Genomic DNA, 16603 nt, shown 5'->3' with positions numbered 1-16603 from the left:
TATATATATATATATATATATATATATATATATATATATATATATATATATATATATATATATTACTTTTCAATAATGTTCTCATTCAATAGATGCTAATTTATATTAATGTAAATAAATGAATTCGCTATTTATTTCAAATAGAAGTATCTAAAAATAAAATACAGTAGCCTGTCAATACTTTTTGAAAACTACTACAACATTTTTGCGCTTGGGAAGATCAAAGGGCAAATAAGGGAATTCTCACGGGCACGCACACGCTTTCCAGCCGCGCGCACGCAGCTGTGAGAACATGACGTCGTCCTCGTACGTGCTTGAGCCTGCCCGAAAATGTTCTCCCGTGTTGCTGAATTTCGAAGGAGTGCAGGACTTTGCGGCGAAATAATACAGTTTTATCGGTGAGGAACGCCGAAGCTGACCGCATGTTTCGCAGCTGAAGCCCTCCGCGGCCCCATTTGCTGGTGAAGGTTGTGCTTTCGGGCCGCCCCGAGGGAAAGTTTGAGCGATCCTTTTTTCCTCCCGGAGTGATGTCGAATCCTGGGAATCGGAGAAACGGGTCCAGCATCAAAATCCGACTGACAGGTAAAGAAAAATGAGCCAAAAAACGCTTACAGTGCATATTCTAACTGAAGCTAAAGTGCCTGGTACACAAGCCTCTATTGTAATATGGCGATAGAATCAAACCAAACAAGTTTCTGTGGGGCTCTTGGTCTGTTCTTCACCCAAACATCCGGTTTTTGTGAGAGCAGCAGTTAAAGCCTAGCCTGTTAGCAAAAAATGCTAAAGAATTACCAGGAGGACCCTCTTTAAAGCTGTGTTTTATCGTGTTTTACAGCTGAGAACCGCTTCCAATTTATTGTTTACATATTACAGGAAGTGGCAACTGAATGTCTTTTAAGAAACTTTATTTACAGCTAGCCATCGCCTGTAAGTGTTAGCCCGCTGAGGTTAGCCGTTAGTAACACTGTAGTTACTGTTGACCGCTAAAGCTCGTTAGCTACAACCATTTTAACAGGGTTGACCACCAAAAGGATCCTTCGCTTTTAGCTAATGCGATAAATCAGAAGGCTTATAATGAAGCAAATGTTTCTCCGCATCCCTTTTGTAATCGATTTCTGTGCAGATAAGTCATGCTAGCCTAGATAATGCTATTGTGTATTGATTGGCTGCCGTGTCAGCTGCAGTTAGACTCATTGAACTTATCCCGACCCAGCGAAGTTGGACACATTTGCTACCCGGCCATCACTCAGTGCATCAAATTTATTTTTTATTTTCCTCGCAGGGGACGTAGGAGTGTGTTTATCCCACTTTCTAGATAGAGCAGGAACAATGGCTTTTACTGTAGCTTAATGTAACGCCAGCAGGCATGGAGGGGGCTCCATTCAAATGGAAATGACCTCTCTTTGCTGCCTGGCTGACTGTTTTCCTTCTGATGACTTAAAACGGGACATGCAGGCACCACAGCTTGCTTTTGAACAATCCTTGTTGTATTTGTTTTGAGTTCCAAGCCTGTGATGGTGAATGGTGTCAAAAAAACATTTAAAAAATGGGGTCAGCTTAGTGGAAATGCACCCCATACCTTCTTTTCTTTTTACATTTATTTGCTTTTTGACAAACTGGATTTCAACCAAGTTGGAAGGAAATATTTTGAACTGAAGAGTGAACACTCATCCTTCCACATTTCAGAAATTCACAAAGGTACTTGGCTAGTTAATCCCATCAGGTGCCTGATAGGCCAGGTGACAATTTCCTTGTTGTTAATTTGGAATCATTGTTTAGCATTGTCGCAATATTTGGCATTTCTACTTAACTGTGTTCCTCTCTTTGCAATCGTTGCTGCTTTTCATAGTCTGTTTTTAATCGCATCGCTTTCAATCTGCTTGTAAATGATGAACTTGCTTAACTCGCTCCATCTCCAGTTAGTTAAAGTTTACTCTTTCTATTACCTATTTGTTCCTATAGGTAATCTTTTTCTATATAAATGGTTGTAAAGCATAATCTATTTGCAGTTTTTTTTGTTATCATTTAAAATATAGTTTTCTAATTTATGGTGATAAATGTTCATATAAATATTGGATCACATTAATCAACTCTGTGGTATTTTTGGATGACTTTATATCACACACTTTAATTCTCTCAATTATTCCTGCTGCTAAAACTATATAATATACAAAATATATTAATTTGTTCTTCTTTTCATTTTTGACATATTTCAGTAAAATTATAAAAGATAAATTTTCTTTATTTTTTTTTTAATAACACTTGCTGTGTTCCTCTACCACCTCAGAACTTTCTCTGGCATCTCATTAAAAGGACTTTAAACTGTAGTTATGATATGTCGGAAGGTTTTTAGCAGCCGTAATGCCATAACTTTTAAAAGCATTGGGATACCCAGAAAAGAATCTGCACCTACTTGCAAGTAAGCCCAATGTGGCTGATTGGATTAAATTGTGCATTGAAGCGAAGGTTCATATCAAACATTTGATTTCAGGTGATCAGACTGTTGTTTTTTAACAATTGTTCAAAGAACTTTGGTAAGATCAGAATAGATACAAGCTGAAACTAGTGACTAAGATGAATAAAAACCCAAACAAGACAGAGGATCATGTTTGTGAAGCTATTTGCTCATTATTGCAACATGGATACTGAGGTTATTGGCCCCTTAGTGTTTCCCGCCCCCTCAGGTATGACTGGAATCCTAATTGGTTGAGGAATGTGCATTGAGCCAATAGGCCGGCTATGCTGCTGGGCAGCCCTGTTTAGTCTGACAGACTGAACGATTGTTTGGCCTACATCAGAGAAGCCTGTGTGTCTGACTCTGGGTCACACTTCAGAGCACCCTCAGAGTGTTTATGCAGACTCTTATTCAACCAAGCAAAATGTAGATGTTGTATTTGACAGGTTCTGTAAAATACCCTATCTGTATTGTGATTACGCTTTACGTTAGCAGTTTCACAAAGGACTTTTTTTCCCCCCAAGAGGTTGGTGTGAGAATATAAATATGAGCAGAGTTAACTCCTGGCTGCTCTCCAAACCTCTGCAGCCAGCTCTAAAATAAAGCACAGGCGGCCAGTGGAGGAAGCAGATATGTGGTTTTCCCTTTGTTCTGGTCAAAAACCTGCCTTAAGAAAATTGTCTTTACCATAAATATCTCAGCATGATTGACTGGTAACGAAAAACACATGCTGCACCGTTAGAATGCCAAGCAAATGATTCACTTCCTGAAGAAATGTCTGACCCAAAGTTTCTGCTGGTTCCTCTCTGTTCGACACAATAAAGGCACAAAAGAAGATGCAAGTGAAGCATTTCCAGGATATGTTACTCAACAACTCATGGGACCGTAGCCTGCCAATGGTTTAAGACAGAGGTCTGCAACCTGTGGCTCTTTAATATTACTTAAAAAGATGAACACTAAGCAATAGTTTTGAATAAAGTGCAATAAATACAGGCCTTAGAAGTTTCAGGTTTTAAAAAAAGTATTTCAACTGAATTTTCACAAAAGAATGACAAGAAAAGCGTCAAAAATATATTTTATGATCTATTTTTCTTGTCATTTTCTTGTTTTCTAATAATTTTTCTGACAAAGCAGAATAATACTTAAACCTAAAAATACTAATAAACTATTGTTTCTTTAAAGCGGCAACAGATTTCCTGTATTAGATATTTAAGAAAAATAATAACGTTTTTTGTTATTAAAAGGTCATATAATATTTGCAGCTCTAAATTACGTTTATTCACCTGAACTCAGAGTAAAATCTTTGGATCTTAAAGGTTAACCTCAGCGGGCTAAAGCTGAAACTACCAGTGTGTTTCCAATTCAGCCTATTTCTTATTTCTTATTCAAACGTCCTGATATAATTTATTACTAACATGATCAAGATCATCGCTGAGGATCCCCACCTGCGCCTAAATTCTCAAATAATTAATGAATATTAGTATTGTAACTACACATCTACTTATTGTTAAATACATTTAACAAGTGGTCTAAACCGAGCAGATCCAGTTGGCACAAACATGAATTGTTTTAAAGGTTCTAACAGGGCAACGAAGGCTTAAGGTCTGCTATTTTCAGTAAGGTGTTTAAAAACAACTCGGAGGAGAAACAAAGAGCTCTGAAAAGGTCCTGTTATTCAGGCTGCTGCTTTGACACCAAGTGACATTTTAGGAGACAACAGGAAGGCTGAGTGTTTCACAGAGAAGTTAATTAGTCTTTTTCTGCTCAGCTTTTAACTTATGTACCATGCTGGATATTCATTTGTCATCACGTTTTGTTTGTTTTGAACTGTTAAAACCCAGTTTTACACACTTTTTTTGCTACACACAATTTGATAGCAGATCTGAGTCACATCAACAACACATAATATATTGTAATTAGAGCTTTTATGCTTTCTTTAGGAAGATGCAAAATGTCCCCACATTGATATTAGCATCAGCGTTTTTTTTACCTGTATATTTATATCTTTATCAACACGTAATGTCGTTTGAGGGTTATCATAGACCTACAGACTGCTGTCTGGACAACCCCGTCTTAGAGATTAAATAAAGTCTGTGGTCAGTCATTAGGAAGGATGTGTATACTGGAGCTGTTTGTGTAATATATCCACAGAAAGGACACAAGGCATCTTTAAATTGAGTGTATATAAAGTTGATCTGTCTCACTGATCAACTAACTCTTATTTAGTCAGTTGGCATTTTCTTTAAAAAATGTATTGTTCTCTTATCAAGAGGATCATCCAATAACATAAAGGGTTGATTTGTATTTTTTAAATAAATGAAAGACAAGACGTGCAACATTATACTACAACACCTTATTAGTGGGCTGTACTAAATGCTGGAGGAATAAACAAAAATCGAATCAAAAATTGATTATTGGTTTGTATCCCTGATATCCTATTATGATCAACATCAAGAGTTTGCAGTGAAAACATCAACAGTTTAGCACTGTTGTTTTGTTGAGTACTTTAATTTACATTGGCGGCAAGCTAATTAGAAGATGTTAGTGCACATGTCCACCAATTTACATTATTATTATCATCATACGTGAGTTCTCTTTGGGCACTCCGGCTTCCTCCCACTGTCCAAAAACATGACTGTTAGGTTAATTGACTTCTCTAAATTCTCCTTAGGTGTGAAGTTTGTGTGAATGGTTGTTTGTCTCTGTGTTGCTCTACGAGGGACTGGCGACCTGTCCACAGCTGACCTGTAGACAGCTGGAGATAGGTACCAACACCCCTCACAATCCCACTTTGGATAAAGTGTGATGAAAAATGGATTATCATCACTGCAAAGGGAGTGTGCTTAGAAAATTACTAGGGCCGGCACTGTATATGTATTCTAACCGAACCATCACAGTACGGGGGTCAAGGTTCGGCACGCGCATTGCCACGCAGAATACACAACGGTACTGAAGTTTAATATTGCTCTGGACGCGGAACTCGTATTTTGCAGGAGTTTCCTTCAGGACCCATTTAACCACTACCACCTGCAAGCTCTGATTGGTCCGTAGACGTATAGACATGCCTGGATTGGTCTAGATAGTAAACACCACCTTAAAATACAAACTGCACTCTGTGGGAAGGTACCGCTGTTGGGTTGTGTTGTTGCGAGAGAGTGCTAACAATGGCGAGTGGCGAAGAATTAGAAGACCCACCATCATCATTCAAGTCAGTGGTGTGGGATAACTTCGGGTTCCCTGTGAGTTATAATAGCGATGGAGAGCGAGTGGTTGACAAAACAAAGATGGTCTGTCATCGTTGTACCTGAATGGCAACGCTTCAAATATGTTGAGGATAGCCTTTTGGTCATGTTTTTTTCTGCACTGTGCAGAAAACGTACAGAACCGTAGGGTCCACAACGAGGTACACACCGAACCGTGAGTTTTTTGTACCACTCCACCCCTATAAATGAAACATCAATGCTCAATAATCATATAATGATTTCAGCTTACAGTTTAATTCAAACGTCATATTCTAGGTAAAAGCTTTTCTCAGTGGAATGGTTGAAAACTGTATTCCTGGTGCTGATTTTGAAAAGGTTGCAGATCTGATATGTTTTATGTCCAAAATCAGTCCATTAATTCAGTGTGACTCTGTTTTAATCAGAAAGCTTAATACGTCATCAGAATGAAAGAAATGCGTCATACAAACGCGCTAATCCAAAGGTTCTGGTCTGAATCGGATCGAGAAATGTGTGGAAATCAAACACTGATTCGTTGCATTGATTCAAAGGGACTAAACCAGGTCTATCGGTGTGTTTTCTCCTTGTAGCACTCCGGATGGATGATTGTGTTAAAAACTATCAAGTTAGCTTAAAACCAATGATGCTTGGGGTGAATTGGCAGAGGGGGGGGCATCTGTTTCCCTGGTTGCACAGGAAGTTTCCTGAGACGCTGTGAAGGGGCCCGTAACACATTCAGTGCCACTGAGTAGGTGGTCAAGAAGCGTAAAGAAAGCGGGGTGTGAATGTGTGAAATCAGAGCTGTCTTCTGTTTCTGGCGAGGGAGCGGAAGGCTCGAGGTGCAGACATCCCAGCGGGATAGAGGGAGAAGGGTCTTCCTGTACGCTGTGAATAAAAGAGGAGTCAGAGATCAGACTCTCCGTTCTTTCCCTCTCTCTCTTTCCCTCATGGTGTCTGGCTAAGAGCGGAGATGTCTGGAATGTGTGAGTCAGATGGAGGAACATCGAAAGAGGCGGACGGGGAAAGAGGGAAGGATATCCTGTAAGCATTCTCCATGGGTTGATCACAGGAAGTAGAACCAGGCTGAGCCAGACACATGCTCGCCACCAGTCACCACATCCTAAACCACCGACCCCCTTACTCACCGCCTGGATGGCTGACTGGGAGAGAAAAAGGTTTTAAAATCAGGGTTTAGATGATGGTTTCAGTGATCAGTCATATTAATCAGGAACAGGCAGACTTCATTCACTGTCAGTCAGGGACAATGAGAAGTGGGACTACTCATTCTGCTGGTTTAGAGTCACCCGCTATCAGATTCCAAAATACAGATTGAGATTAAACAACACGGCTTAGAAATGTAATTTGCCTTTTTACCTACCAAATCCAATAAATTGATCTTTTTTTTTTTTCTTGCTGAATTTCATCAGGAAAAATTAATTAATGAAATCAAATTTATAAACACTGAGTGTATAACGTTTGTGTTTTAAAAGCTTCAAACTGTGTGTCTCGAGGTTCACTGTTTTATGGACTGGTCTCCATTACCCTCATTGCTTATCAGCTTCTTTATTTGGCCTTGACCTTTGACCTTTTTTTAAAGTGGCTAACTACACTATAACAGCAGCAAAAGGAAATAAAAAGGATAAACATCTAATCTATGAGGATAATTAATGAAAGTGTTTTTTAAAACGCAGAAAAAAAGCGAATAGCTCTATTAGGTGTGTTGACATAGTGTTTGCTGTTTATAGTGCAGCTGCAGCATCTTTCATTTAGAGGATGGAGTTCTTGTGATTGCAGTACCTCTTAATGGGAGAAAATAACATGGGGGACATTGGGTTTTATTGGAGCTCTGTCCCTCAGACCCAACAGTATTTTAAACAGGAGTTGTTTTTTTATTATAGTTTTCTTTTCACTTACTTGTTTATCAGAGCATTTTAAACAAGTAAAGCGTCTCCTGCTTCATGTAGCATTAGTTTCCAGGTAAATACAGCTCTGACACTTTCTCCAGAATCCCATTAAAGGACTTCAAACCTCTACATTTTTTTGAAAAACTCTCTTTCTGCCTGTAGCATTTTCTACTGATCGCTTTCTTCAATAATGTGACTCGGATTAAAAAAGTCTCCATCTGTGTTGTTAAAGAAGCTCGTTAATATTATCCTCTAACCATGTGAGCACAGGCAAACTGACTTTGAATACAACTGAAAACATTACTAACATCACCGCCAACAATAGAAGCAGGTTTGTAAACATGTATTCTGGTGGTTATAACTAGTGTTATTATAGTGAAAAACACCAGCCAGTAATTTTCTAACAGATTAGCAAACATCTAAAATCTCCAGTGGTTAGGGAGTGTTTTACACCAGGGGATCCCAAACAATTCAACCTGTGACTCCAAAAATAGCAGTGCCACAGACTGCTTACACACAAAAAATATATCTACCTGTTTCACTCTTTGTTTATTAATTAAATAAACAAAAAATATATCCATACATTTTTTCAATAATATTACATAATTATATATATATATATATATATATATATATATATATATATATATAATTTTTTGAAATGTATTCTTGATTATTAAATGGGAAAAATTAAAATATTCACTTGTGCATTATAATTTCATGGTATGTCTAATATTTAAATCATATATTAGATAAATACCTACAGGTATTTTTGAATAAAATATATTTGTATTTAGAATTTTTTAATTTATTTCTGATTAGTTTATTTCATTATTTATCGTGCATTTTATGTTATCAATGTATATCTAATATTACATTTTTATGAGATGTGTTAATAAATGTATTTTTAAAAATATTTAATTTAGAAATATTTTATTTAGTTTAAATTTTTGAATGTTACATAAAAAATATTTACTTGTTCATGTTATGATACAATCGTAGAGCTAATATTTAAATCTTGTTTTTAATAAATACATTTTTATACAGGATTTTATTATTTAATATAGATATTTTGTCAATTATCCAATGGGTTATTTCATAATTGAAAGCTGAATTTTATCATTTAATAGTATAGCTAATATTTTAATCATGTTTTAGACAGATTAATGTTACAAAGACGTATTTTATGGCTCATATTTATTTCAGGGGGCAGCCTCATATCAATACGATCATTTCTTTTCCTGCTTAACTTCAGCTCATCAGTATTCTCTGACGTTCCCTATTTTATCTTCCAACGACATTCTTCCTACTCAGTGTTTGTTATGCGCCAGAATTCATTAAAGCTGCCTACACACTAAGATTAGCCTCGTGTTTATGCTTTGCTCATTACTTTTTCATTCTTTTGCAGTCTTATGTGCCAAGAACCTAGCAAAGAAAGACTTCTTTCGTGAGTATAGTTGAATGTTTGTTTGTTTTTTTCATGGGTCTACAGTTATAATGCCTGTTCACATTCTGCGGTCATCCTAATATGCATTTAAATCCGTGTTCATGCAGGCCTACCGGATCCTTTTGCTAAGGTGGTGGTAGACGGATCAGGTCAATGCCACTCCACAGACACAGTAAAGAGCACACTGGACCCCAAGTGGAATCAGCACTATGACCTGTAAGTCTCATTCTAATGCCACTTGGCCTGTTTCCAAGTTGATGTTTAAAGCCATTTAATGAAATCTGATCAGTTCCTTTGTTTTGTTTCTTTATTAAGCTACATCGGAAAGACAGACTCAATCACCATCAGCATATGGAACCACAAGAAGATCCATAAACGTCAGGGGGCAGGCTTTCTGGGCTGCATACGACTGCTTTCTAATGCCATCAGCAGGCTAAAAGATACAGGATGTAATATAGATTTTATTTATAGATTCCACCTCAGTCCTTTGCTTCTATCTTATGCCTGATTTCTGCTTCTCTCCTCCAGACCAGCGTCTAGATCTATGCAAGCTGAACCCCTCTGACAGTGACGCAGTGAGGGGGCAGATTGTAGGTGAGGATGGGCCCACTGATACCTCGTGTCTGGATTCCCATTGCTGTTTTTCCTTTATCTTTGTGCACATTTTCAACTGAATGAATGAACAAAATGAAGAAAGAGAACAGGCATCACCAGATCCAGACTTTTTAGACTCAGCGGAATCCTCTGATCAGATTTGAGACATATACGATGCACCTCATTAGATTAGCAAATCCTTCAAACTTCCTGTACAACAGTGATGCTTTTAAAACAAAGAAACTCATACGGGCGATCTACCCAGAGGGATTTATTGATGAAAAGTTTTCCTTGTACAGCTTCTCTCTATGCTTGGTTGGGATTGTGCTTCAGTGCAGCCTTTGGCTCATCTGCTCTCTTGTCTCTCATCTTTCTCCTGTTGATATCCCATAGGTTCATTGGCCAGTTTAGACCAAACAAGTGCAGCAATACTGTGGTCTTTAAAGCAGGTGACAAAAAAAAAACCTAAACTAAACAAAAGGCAAACAAACCCGATTCGTAATATATTTTTCATGGAGTAAGACTGACTGTGATCTATCAGGGATTGTGTCGCCTATAGCCTGAAGTTCTGTTTTCTAGCTATTATTGAAGCTAACTTCAATGGGCAACAGTTTTCAATTGTACTTATGCAGGGTTCTCTTTTTTTCCTTCCACTCAACTTTCCATACAGATGCTTTAATATAGCACCAGTATCTTTAGCTGTGATCTTCTATGGCTTTGGGGTTGGGGACTGTTTGCTTTACAGCTGTGGGCTCCCCTGTCATATTATAGATGATAAAATAACATCTTTAAATTTCACATTTATTTGCACAAGATCACAAAATACTTAAAATCTCTTAATTTCTAAGCCATAATGATAAATATTTTGAGAAAAAGAAACTTTAAAAGTGTTGCTCTGTTTGTAGTAGATAAAAAAAAAGTTTATTTTAAATAAGAGGAATGGAATAGATCAACTTTTTAATGACACACTGATTTATGGTGATGCATCTATAAAGCATATGGTGAGGTTTCTATATTCCTGATTTCCAGTTGCTGGTTGACGTTTAGATTAACTTTTATGTTGTTACTTTGTAGCTTTGGTTTGAAAGGTATTAAATGATAAAATTGAACTGTCTGAATGGTTGTCTTGGTGAGGGGCTTTGTCAGCTGTCAAACGTCTCCACATTTCTTTTTTAGTGAGCTTACAGACGCGGGACCGGATTGGAAGCGGAGGTCAAGTAGTGGAATGCCGAGAACTGTTAGAAAATGAAGGGTGAGTGCTTCTCCATTCCTTTATATTCTATCCTCTGACTTTAAAGACATTTTTATATCAGACTTTATAGTTTTCCTTATACCTACTTTCTTTCTATTTTATGTCTCGGCTCACTTAGGCCTGTTTTTGAGGGATGTTTCAGCGAAGAGCCGCTGCCCTATTCCGACCCCACCGGCGCTGCTGGGGGCTGGCACTGCCGGCTGGAGTCACCAGTTCAGGAGGGCCGTCTGCAGAGCCAGCGAATCAGGGGGCAGGACTCCAGAGGTCATGGCCACACCCCTCAGAACCGACCTCATGGACATCAACCGCCTGATTTACCGGAGGGATATGGTCAGTTAGAGGCAACTATTTCACACATATGAATCTGAAAAACCAGTGAATGACATAATTTCTGTACTGTGACAGAGCAACGGACGACTGTGCAGGGCCAGGTGTACTTCCTTCACACACAGACAGGGGTCAGCACCTGGCACGACCCTCGGATACCACGGTAGGATCACCCTCTGCCGCCGCGCTCAGTTATTGTTCAAACACAAATATCAAATGTTGATTCTTTACTTTCCTGTTAGTCTACTCCAGCCAGGAAGTTGCATTTAATCTATCTAAAAATATGATGTAACATAAATATATTCTATTAGCAATAAAAAGTCATTAGCCTTGTTTTTCTATATCATTGCTTTAGGCTAGGACAGGGACTAATGCATTCATTTTGATTAATTAATCAAAAGCATTTTAATGCTTGAAAAATTGACACAACTAATTAATTTAAATGATTTTGATGGTCCTTTGTATTTTTCATATATTAAATTTAGCAGTGGGCTATGAGACCATATAAGAAGCCATAAAATCTCTCTCTGCCCTTCTTAGCTCACTCATCAGTCTCCGCCCCTCCCCTCATGGGTTAGCCAAGTTAGCAAACTCTCTAGCGGCCCATGGTCCAAGTCTCCTTGTGTCTACTATGAATATAATTGGGGGGGGAAAGAGACTGAGATTCTCAAATCGGATGCAGCGAAATGTGCAAAAAAAATTTTATATATTTAGAGCCACAAGTGGCACGAGCAGAACAGGTAGCATCAGCAGCTGAGGCGTTAGCAAACGCAGAGCAGACTGTCAGTTGATAAACAACAGAGGAAGAGAGGGGTGTCTAAATTCATCCTAGCAGATCAATAAGAACTGAAGTTGTTAGAATTAGCAACTTAAGATCTAAGAATATGTTGTTTTTCTTTGTCTCCAAGGAAAGTTTTCACCATTACAGCAGCATTGATTAGGGATTAAGTTCTGGCATAATAGAAAATATATTAGTTGGATTAAAAACAATAAATGTGTTGCTATGCTCATATAATTATTTATTCAATTATCTAGAATAAAAGTTTTTTATTGAAAAGGTGTTTATTTATTGCCTCTCAGGCCTTCAGACCCTCTTAGATCCTGGTTTAAACTGGACCAAACACAGCTGGTAAATCAAAGTAATCTACAGTCTGTCTTCATGTCCTCTGCCTCTGTCTGCGTAGGGATCTGGCCAGTGTGAGCTGCGAGGAGCTCGGCCCGCTGCCAGTGGGCTGGGAAGTCAGGAGCACTGTGTCCGGCCGCATCTACTTCGTGGACCACAACAACCGAACCACGCAGTTCACCGACCCACGCCTGCACAACATAATCAGGTGTGTATGTGGAAACACAAGCTGCCAGCTCGGTCCGCTGCAGGGTTGCAGACCTCTGCAGCACTGAGCGCTTTTAAGCCCGTTTTCTTCCTAAACTAATCCAGCACAGACGCAAAGCTAAAATCGGTCTAGACCTGAAGGTGACCCAGTAACACTCATCAGCTCTGCTAACAGCGCTGAAGGTGTGATTTACAGAAACGTTGGTGTTAGCTGCACGTGGAGAGAAAACCAATCCCTCCTCTGGCAGTCTGCCATCTCACTGATCTCTGCTTCTCTGCTCCTTCCAGCCACCAATCCCAAGTGAAGGAAACATCCCAGCCCCCACCCATGGATGTGGGGGTGGATGAGGGGGGAGGCGGAGGGGTGAGCAGCGGAGGAGAGGGAGAAGTGGCGGTGCGCTACGAGCGAGACCTGGTGCACAAGTTGAAGCTGCTCCGCCATGAGCTATCGCTGCAGCAGCCTCAGGCAGGACACTGTCGCATCGAGGTCTCCCGAGAGGAGATCTTTGAGGTAAGGAGGAACAAAACAGGGAGAGGCACTTGCATTTGGACACATGATTTAGTAACATACAGATAAAAAAAAAAATATTATTTCTCTTTTGCCATTTAAGCTCCTCTAAACAGTAAAAAAATCCCAGTTTAAAGAAATGCTTTTAACTTCATGGGCTAAAGCCTTAAAAAAGGAACATTCTAACTAAGAAGAATGTTATTAGTAATAATAATAATAATTTAACTTTATTAATCTCACACTGGAGAGATTTACCTCTGCATTTCACCCATCCCCTTAGGGAGCAGTGGGCTGCCATTGTGTGGCGCCCGGGATGCAGTGTGAGGTTAAGGGTCTTGCTCAGAGACCAAGAGTGCAGGCTGTGGTGATTGAATCAGGTTCTTGCAATCTTCTCAGAGCACAAGCGCACTGCTTTAACCACTAGGCCAACACTCCCACTATTATTAAAGTTATTCCCTGGGATGTAAACAATAAATAACTTTTTTCTGTTAAACAGAGGAGAAAACCTTTTCAACCCTAACCTACTCAGCTGCTTATTATTCCACCCAGCTGAGAGGTTATGATTGTGAACGGCACAGGAATAGCACGCCTCTGATTGGTGGAAAGACTCTGAACAGAATGTCTTTTGGGTTTCATCAGCAGCAAACAACAGCGGCTGCTTTAACACAGATTCCAGGATAAAATTAGACCATATGTCTCTAAACCACTTCAGTGGGTTTTATTTAAATTTGATCATAGAGCAACTCAAAGTTGATCATTTTTAGAAGTAGAAGAGCAATGATTGCTGGTTTTCAAAATTTGTTTTGCATATCACAATGTGAAAAGTGTGGCAGATAGCCAGGTCCAGCGTGTCCTTTTGTTTCCACGTGGAAAGAACTGGAGAAAATAAGCTAGAGGCATCAACAGCCAATCAAAACATTGACTCTAGTTTAAAGGCCAGGAATTTTGTTTGGTTTTTGATTAGGTAACACAGTAAAAACTGTAAACATGAAAACGTTGATGGCGTTTTAAACGTCGACGTCACCGCCAAATTCATTGTGGCAGAGAGGGATGCCCCAATTGCAGTTTTCCTGGCAAATCACTAATAAACAAGCTTGAAAAAGCCTGACATGTCAATCTGAATTTATGTTTTTATTGCTTTTTTAATAACTGACACTTTAAGTTGTTATGATCAGATACACCTTTAATTTTTAAATCATATCTTATTGAAAGCATTGACTAATACCAGTGAAACAATAAAAGCTTACTTTAACTCCCCTTAGTGCTCTCCAATTAAAAAAAGAATTAAGAGCATTGATGATGGCTGATTTTCTGACCTTTGCAGAGGCCAGATCGGTGGATGCGGTTTGTTTCACATCTAAGTATCGGCCAATTGACCGGCCGGTCGGATGAGATGTTTCTGTCCAGATTGCAGTAAAACGCTTTGAGGCTTGTGGTTGTTTTGTACCAACGTGTGAAAACTTGATGAAGTGTTCTACAGTGGGATGCTGTTGCAGTTATGGGTCCTGGTTTATTGATTTACTGAGGTTTGTTTGTGGGTTCACAGGAGTCGTATCGGCAGATAATGAAGATGAGGCCAAAGGACCTGAAGAAACGGCTGATGGTGAAGTTCAGAGGAGAGGAGGGCCTCGATTACGGAGGAGTGGCCAGGTGATTTTTATTATTCATTTATTTTACATTTTTATTTGGTCCTTTGTCCGTGTCACCCCTCAGATAGCGACTCTTTGTTTTTTAATCTCCATCATAGTCTCTAATTTTATTTTAAAAAGACAATCCTGATATTAGTTTGAGTAAAATTATGTCAAATAAAAACTTCCTCCTCTCTTTTGCTTGCTTTAGTACAGAGTAAAAGAGAATATTCTTTGTTTTACTTCCACAGTGTTGTTTATTTTAGCCAGAAATAAGGTCATGTTAATAATATGCCATTGGTGTTTTCATTGGCGGCGGCGACACGGTTCACCCTGACTGTTTCATTCTGACTAACGCTGTGTTCAGGGAGTGGCTGTACCTGCTGTGCCATGAAATGTTGAACCCCTACTACGGCCTCTTCCAGTACTCCACTGACAACATCTACACACTACAGATCAACCCTGACTCCTCCATCAACCCTGTGAGTTCCCGCCCCTGAGAGCGCACTCTAAGCTGAATCCTAAACTCTGGCTCATGTGTGGTCTCTGCTTCCCTCTTTTCAGGACCACCTGTCCTATTTCCACTTTGTGGGCCGTGTGATGGGCCTGGCTGTCTTCCACAGCCACTACATCAACGGCAGCTTCACGCTGCCCTTCTACAAGCAGCTGCTGGGCAAACCCATCCAGCTCAACGACCTGGAGACCACGGACCCAGAGTTGCACAAGAGCCTCGTCTGGATACTGTGAGAACTTTACTCTCTGCTGATCATCTCATTTTAAGCCACTGTGACTTTGAGTCACTTCCTTTATTTTATTCCACATTTTAAAGTTCAGTGTTTTTTTCTCTCTCTCGGTCGTTGTTTGTGTGCAGAGAGAACGACATCACCTCTGTTCTAGATCACACATTTTGTGTGGAGCACAATGCCTTCGGGAAGTTCTCCCAACATGAACTCAAACCAAACGGCAGAAATATTCCCGTCACAGAGGAGAACAAGAAGGAATATGTTAGGTGAGGACAGGTTTGGTTCACCTTCCGTAAACCTCCAGGGAAAGCAGCAGATTGGTGTTTAGGAGTTTCCATTGTAATAATTTTGCTGACTTTATTTCAGATTATATGTGAACTGGCGGTTCATGCGTGGGATTGAAGCCCAGTTTCTGGCGCTACAAAAAGGATTCAGTGAGCTGATCCCACAGCACCTCCTTAAACCGTTTGACCACAAGGAACTAGAGGTACGTGTCTCTGAACAGCAGACTTCCTGTGTTTGTTTTGTTTTCATTACCCTGCTCTGGTAAATCCTGTTCTCTCAACCTCTTCAGTTAATAATCGGTGGACTTGGAAAGATCGACCTGGCAGACTGGAAGGCCAACACCCGCCTGAAGCACTGCAGCGGTGAAAGCAACGTGGTGCGGTGGTTCTGGCAGGCCGTGGAGGCCTTCAGCGAAGAGAGGAGAGGGCGCCTCCTGCAGTTTGTCACAGGCTCCACTCGGGTGCCCCTACAAGGGTTCAAAGCGCTGCAGGGTGGGTCATGCACCAGCTCAGAGCCTCCACACAAAACAAACACATCTGTTACCACATCAGCACTTTGTCCTTTCTTCCCACTGAGACTGTTTTACATCATGCTGCACTTTTTATGCATAAACCCAAAGGGGCGACTTGAATCAGAACCCTGAAACACACCTGGAGTTTAGAAGCAGCGAAGAAGGGACATAAATCGGATCAGTTTTGTTGCATTACACATGTTGCAACTAGGAACACAACTGCAGGAAGTTGTTTACAGCAATATATATATATAGTGTATTACAAAAAGTAGTCACACCTCTTTCTATTTTGATGGGGCTTTATGTGATAGAAAGAAAAGTAGCACATTACTGTAGCATGAAAAACTTAGGGCCTCCCATCCATCCATCCATCCATCCATCCATCCATCCATCCATCC

At 39.8% G+C, this 16603-nt stretch overlaps 1 protein-coding gene across 2 annotated transcripts in view; it reads left to right on the top strand.

The window, feature by feature from the left end:
• Positions 1-306: 306 nt before the first annotated feature.
• Positions 307-16603, top strand: part of LOC107087195 (E3 ubiquitin-protein ligase SMURF1) — a 19534-nt gene continuing 3237 nt past the window's right edge. For both annotated transcript variants that reach the window (XM_015378628.1, XM_015378627.1), the window contains exons 1-16: positions 307-582; positions 8989-9027; positions 9135-9243; positions 9343-9476; positions 9556-9621; positions 10798-10873; positions 10992-11203; positions 11279-11363; positions 12385-12531; positions 12819-13041; positions 14585-14688; positions 15034-15148; positions 15231-15409; positions 15538-15675; positions 15776-15896; positions 15984-16185. In XM_015378628.1, the coding sequence (XP_015234114.1) occupies positions 528-582; positions 8989-9027; positions 9135-9243; positions 9343-9476; positions 9556-9621; positions 10798-10873; positions 10992-11203; positions 11279-11363; positions 12385-12531; positions 12819-13041; positions 14585-14688; positions 15034-15148; positions 15231-15409; positions 15538-15675; positions 15776-15896; positions 15984-16185 (2005 nt within the window). In that variant the 5' untranslated portion in view covers positions 307-527. The remainder of the gene's footprint in view (positions 583-8988; positions 9028-9134; positions 9244-9342; positions 9477-9555; positions 9622-10797; positions 10874-10991; positions 11204-11278; positions 11364-12384; positions 12532-12818; positions 13042-14584; positions 14689-15033; positions 15149-15230; positions 15410-15537; positions 15676-15775; positions 15897-15983; positions 16186-16603) is intronic.

The sequence above is a fragment of the Cyprinodon variegatus genome, unplaced genomic scaffold, assembly GCF_000732505.1.
Source record: "Cyprinodon variegatus isolate N-32 unplaced genomic scaffold, C_variegatus-1.0 Scaffold175, whole genome shotgun sequence".
Taxonomy (NCBI): Eukaryota; Metazoa; Chordata; class Actinopteri; order Cyprinodontiformes; family Cyprinodontidae; genus Cyprinodon; species Cyprinodon variegatus.
This window is presented reverse-complemented; position numbering and strand designations above follow the sequence as displayed.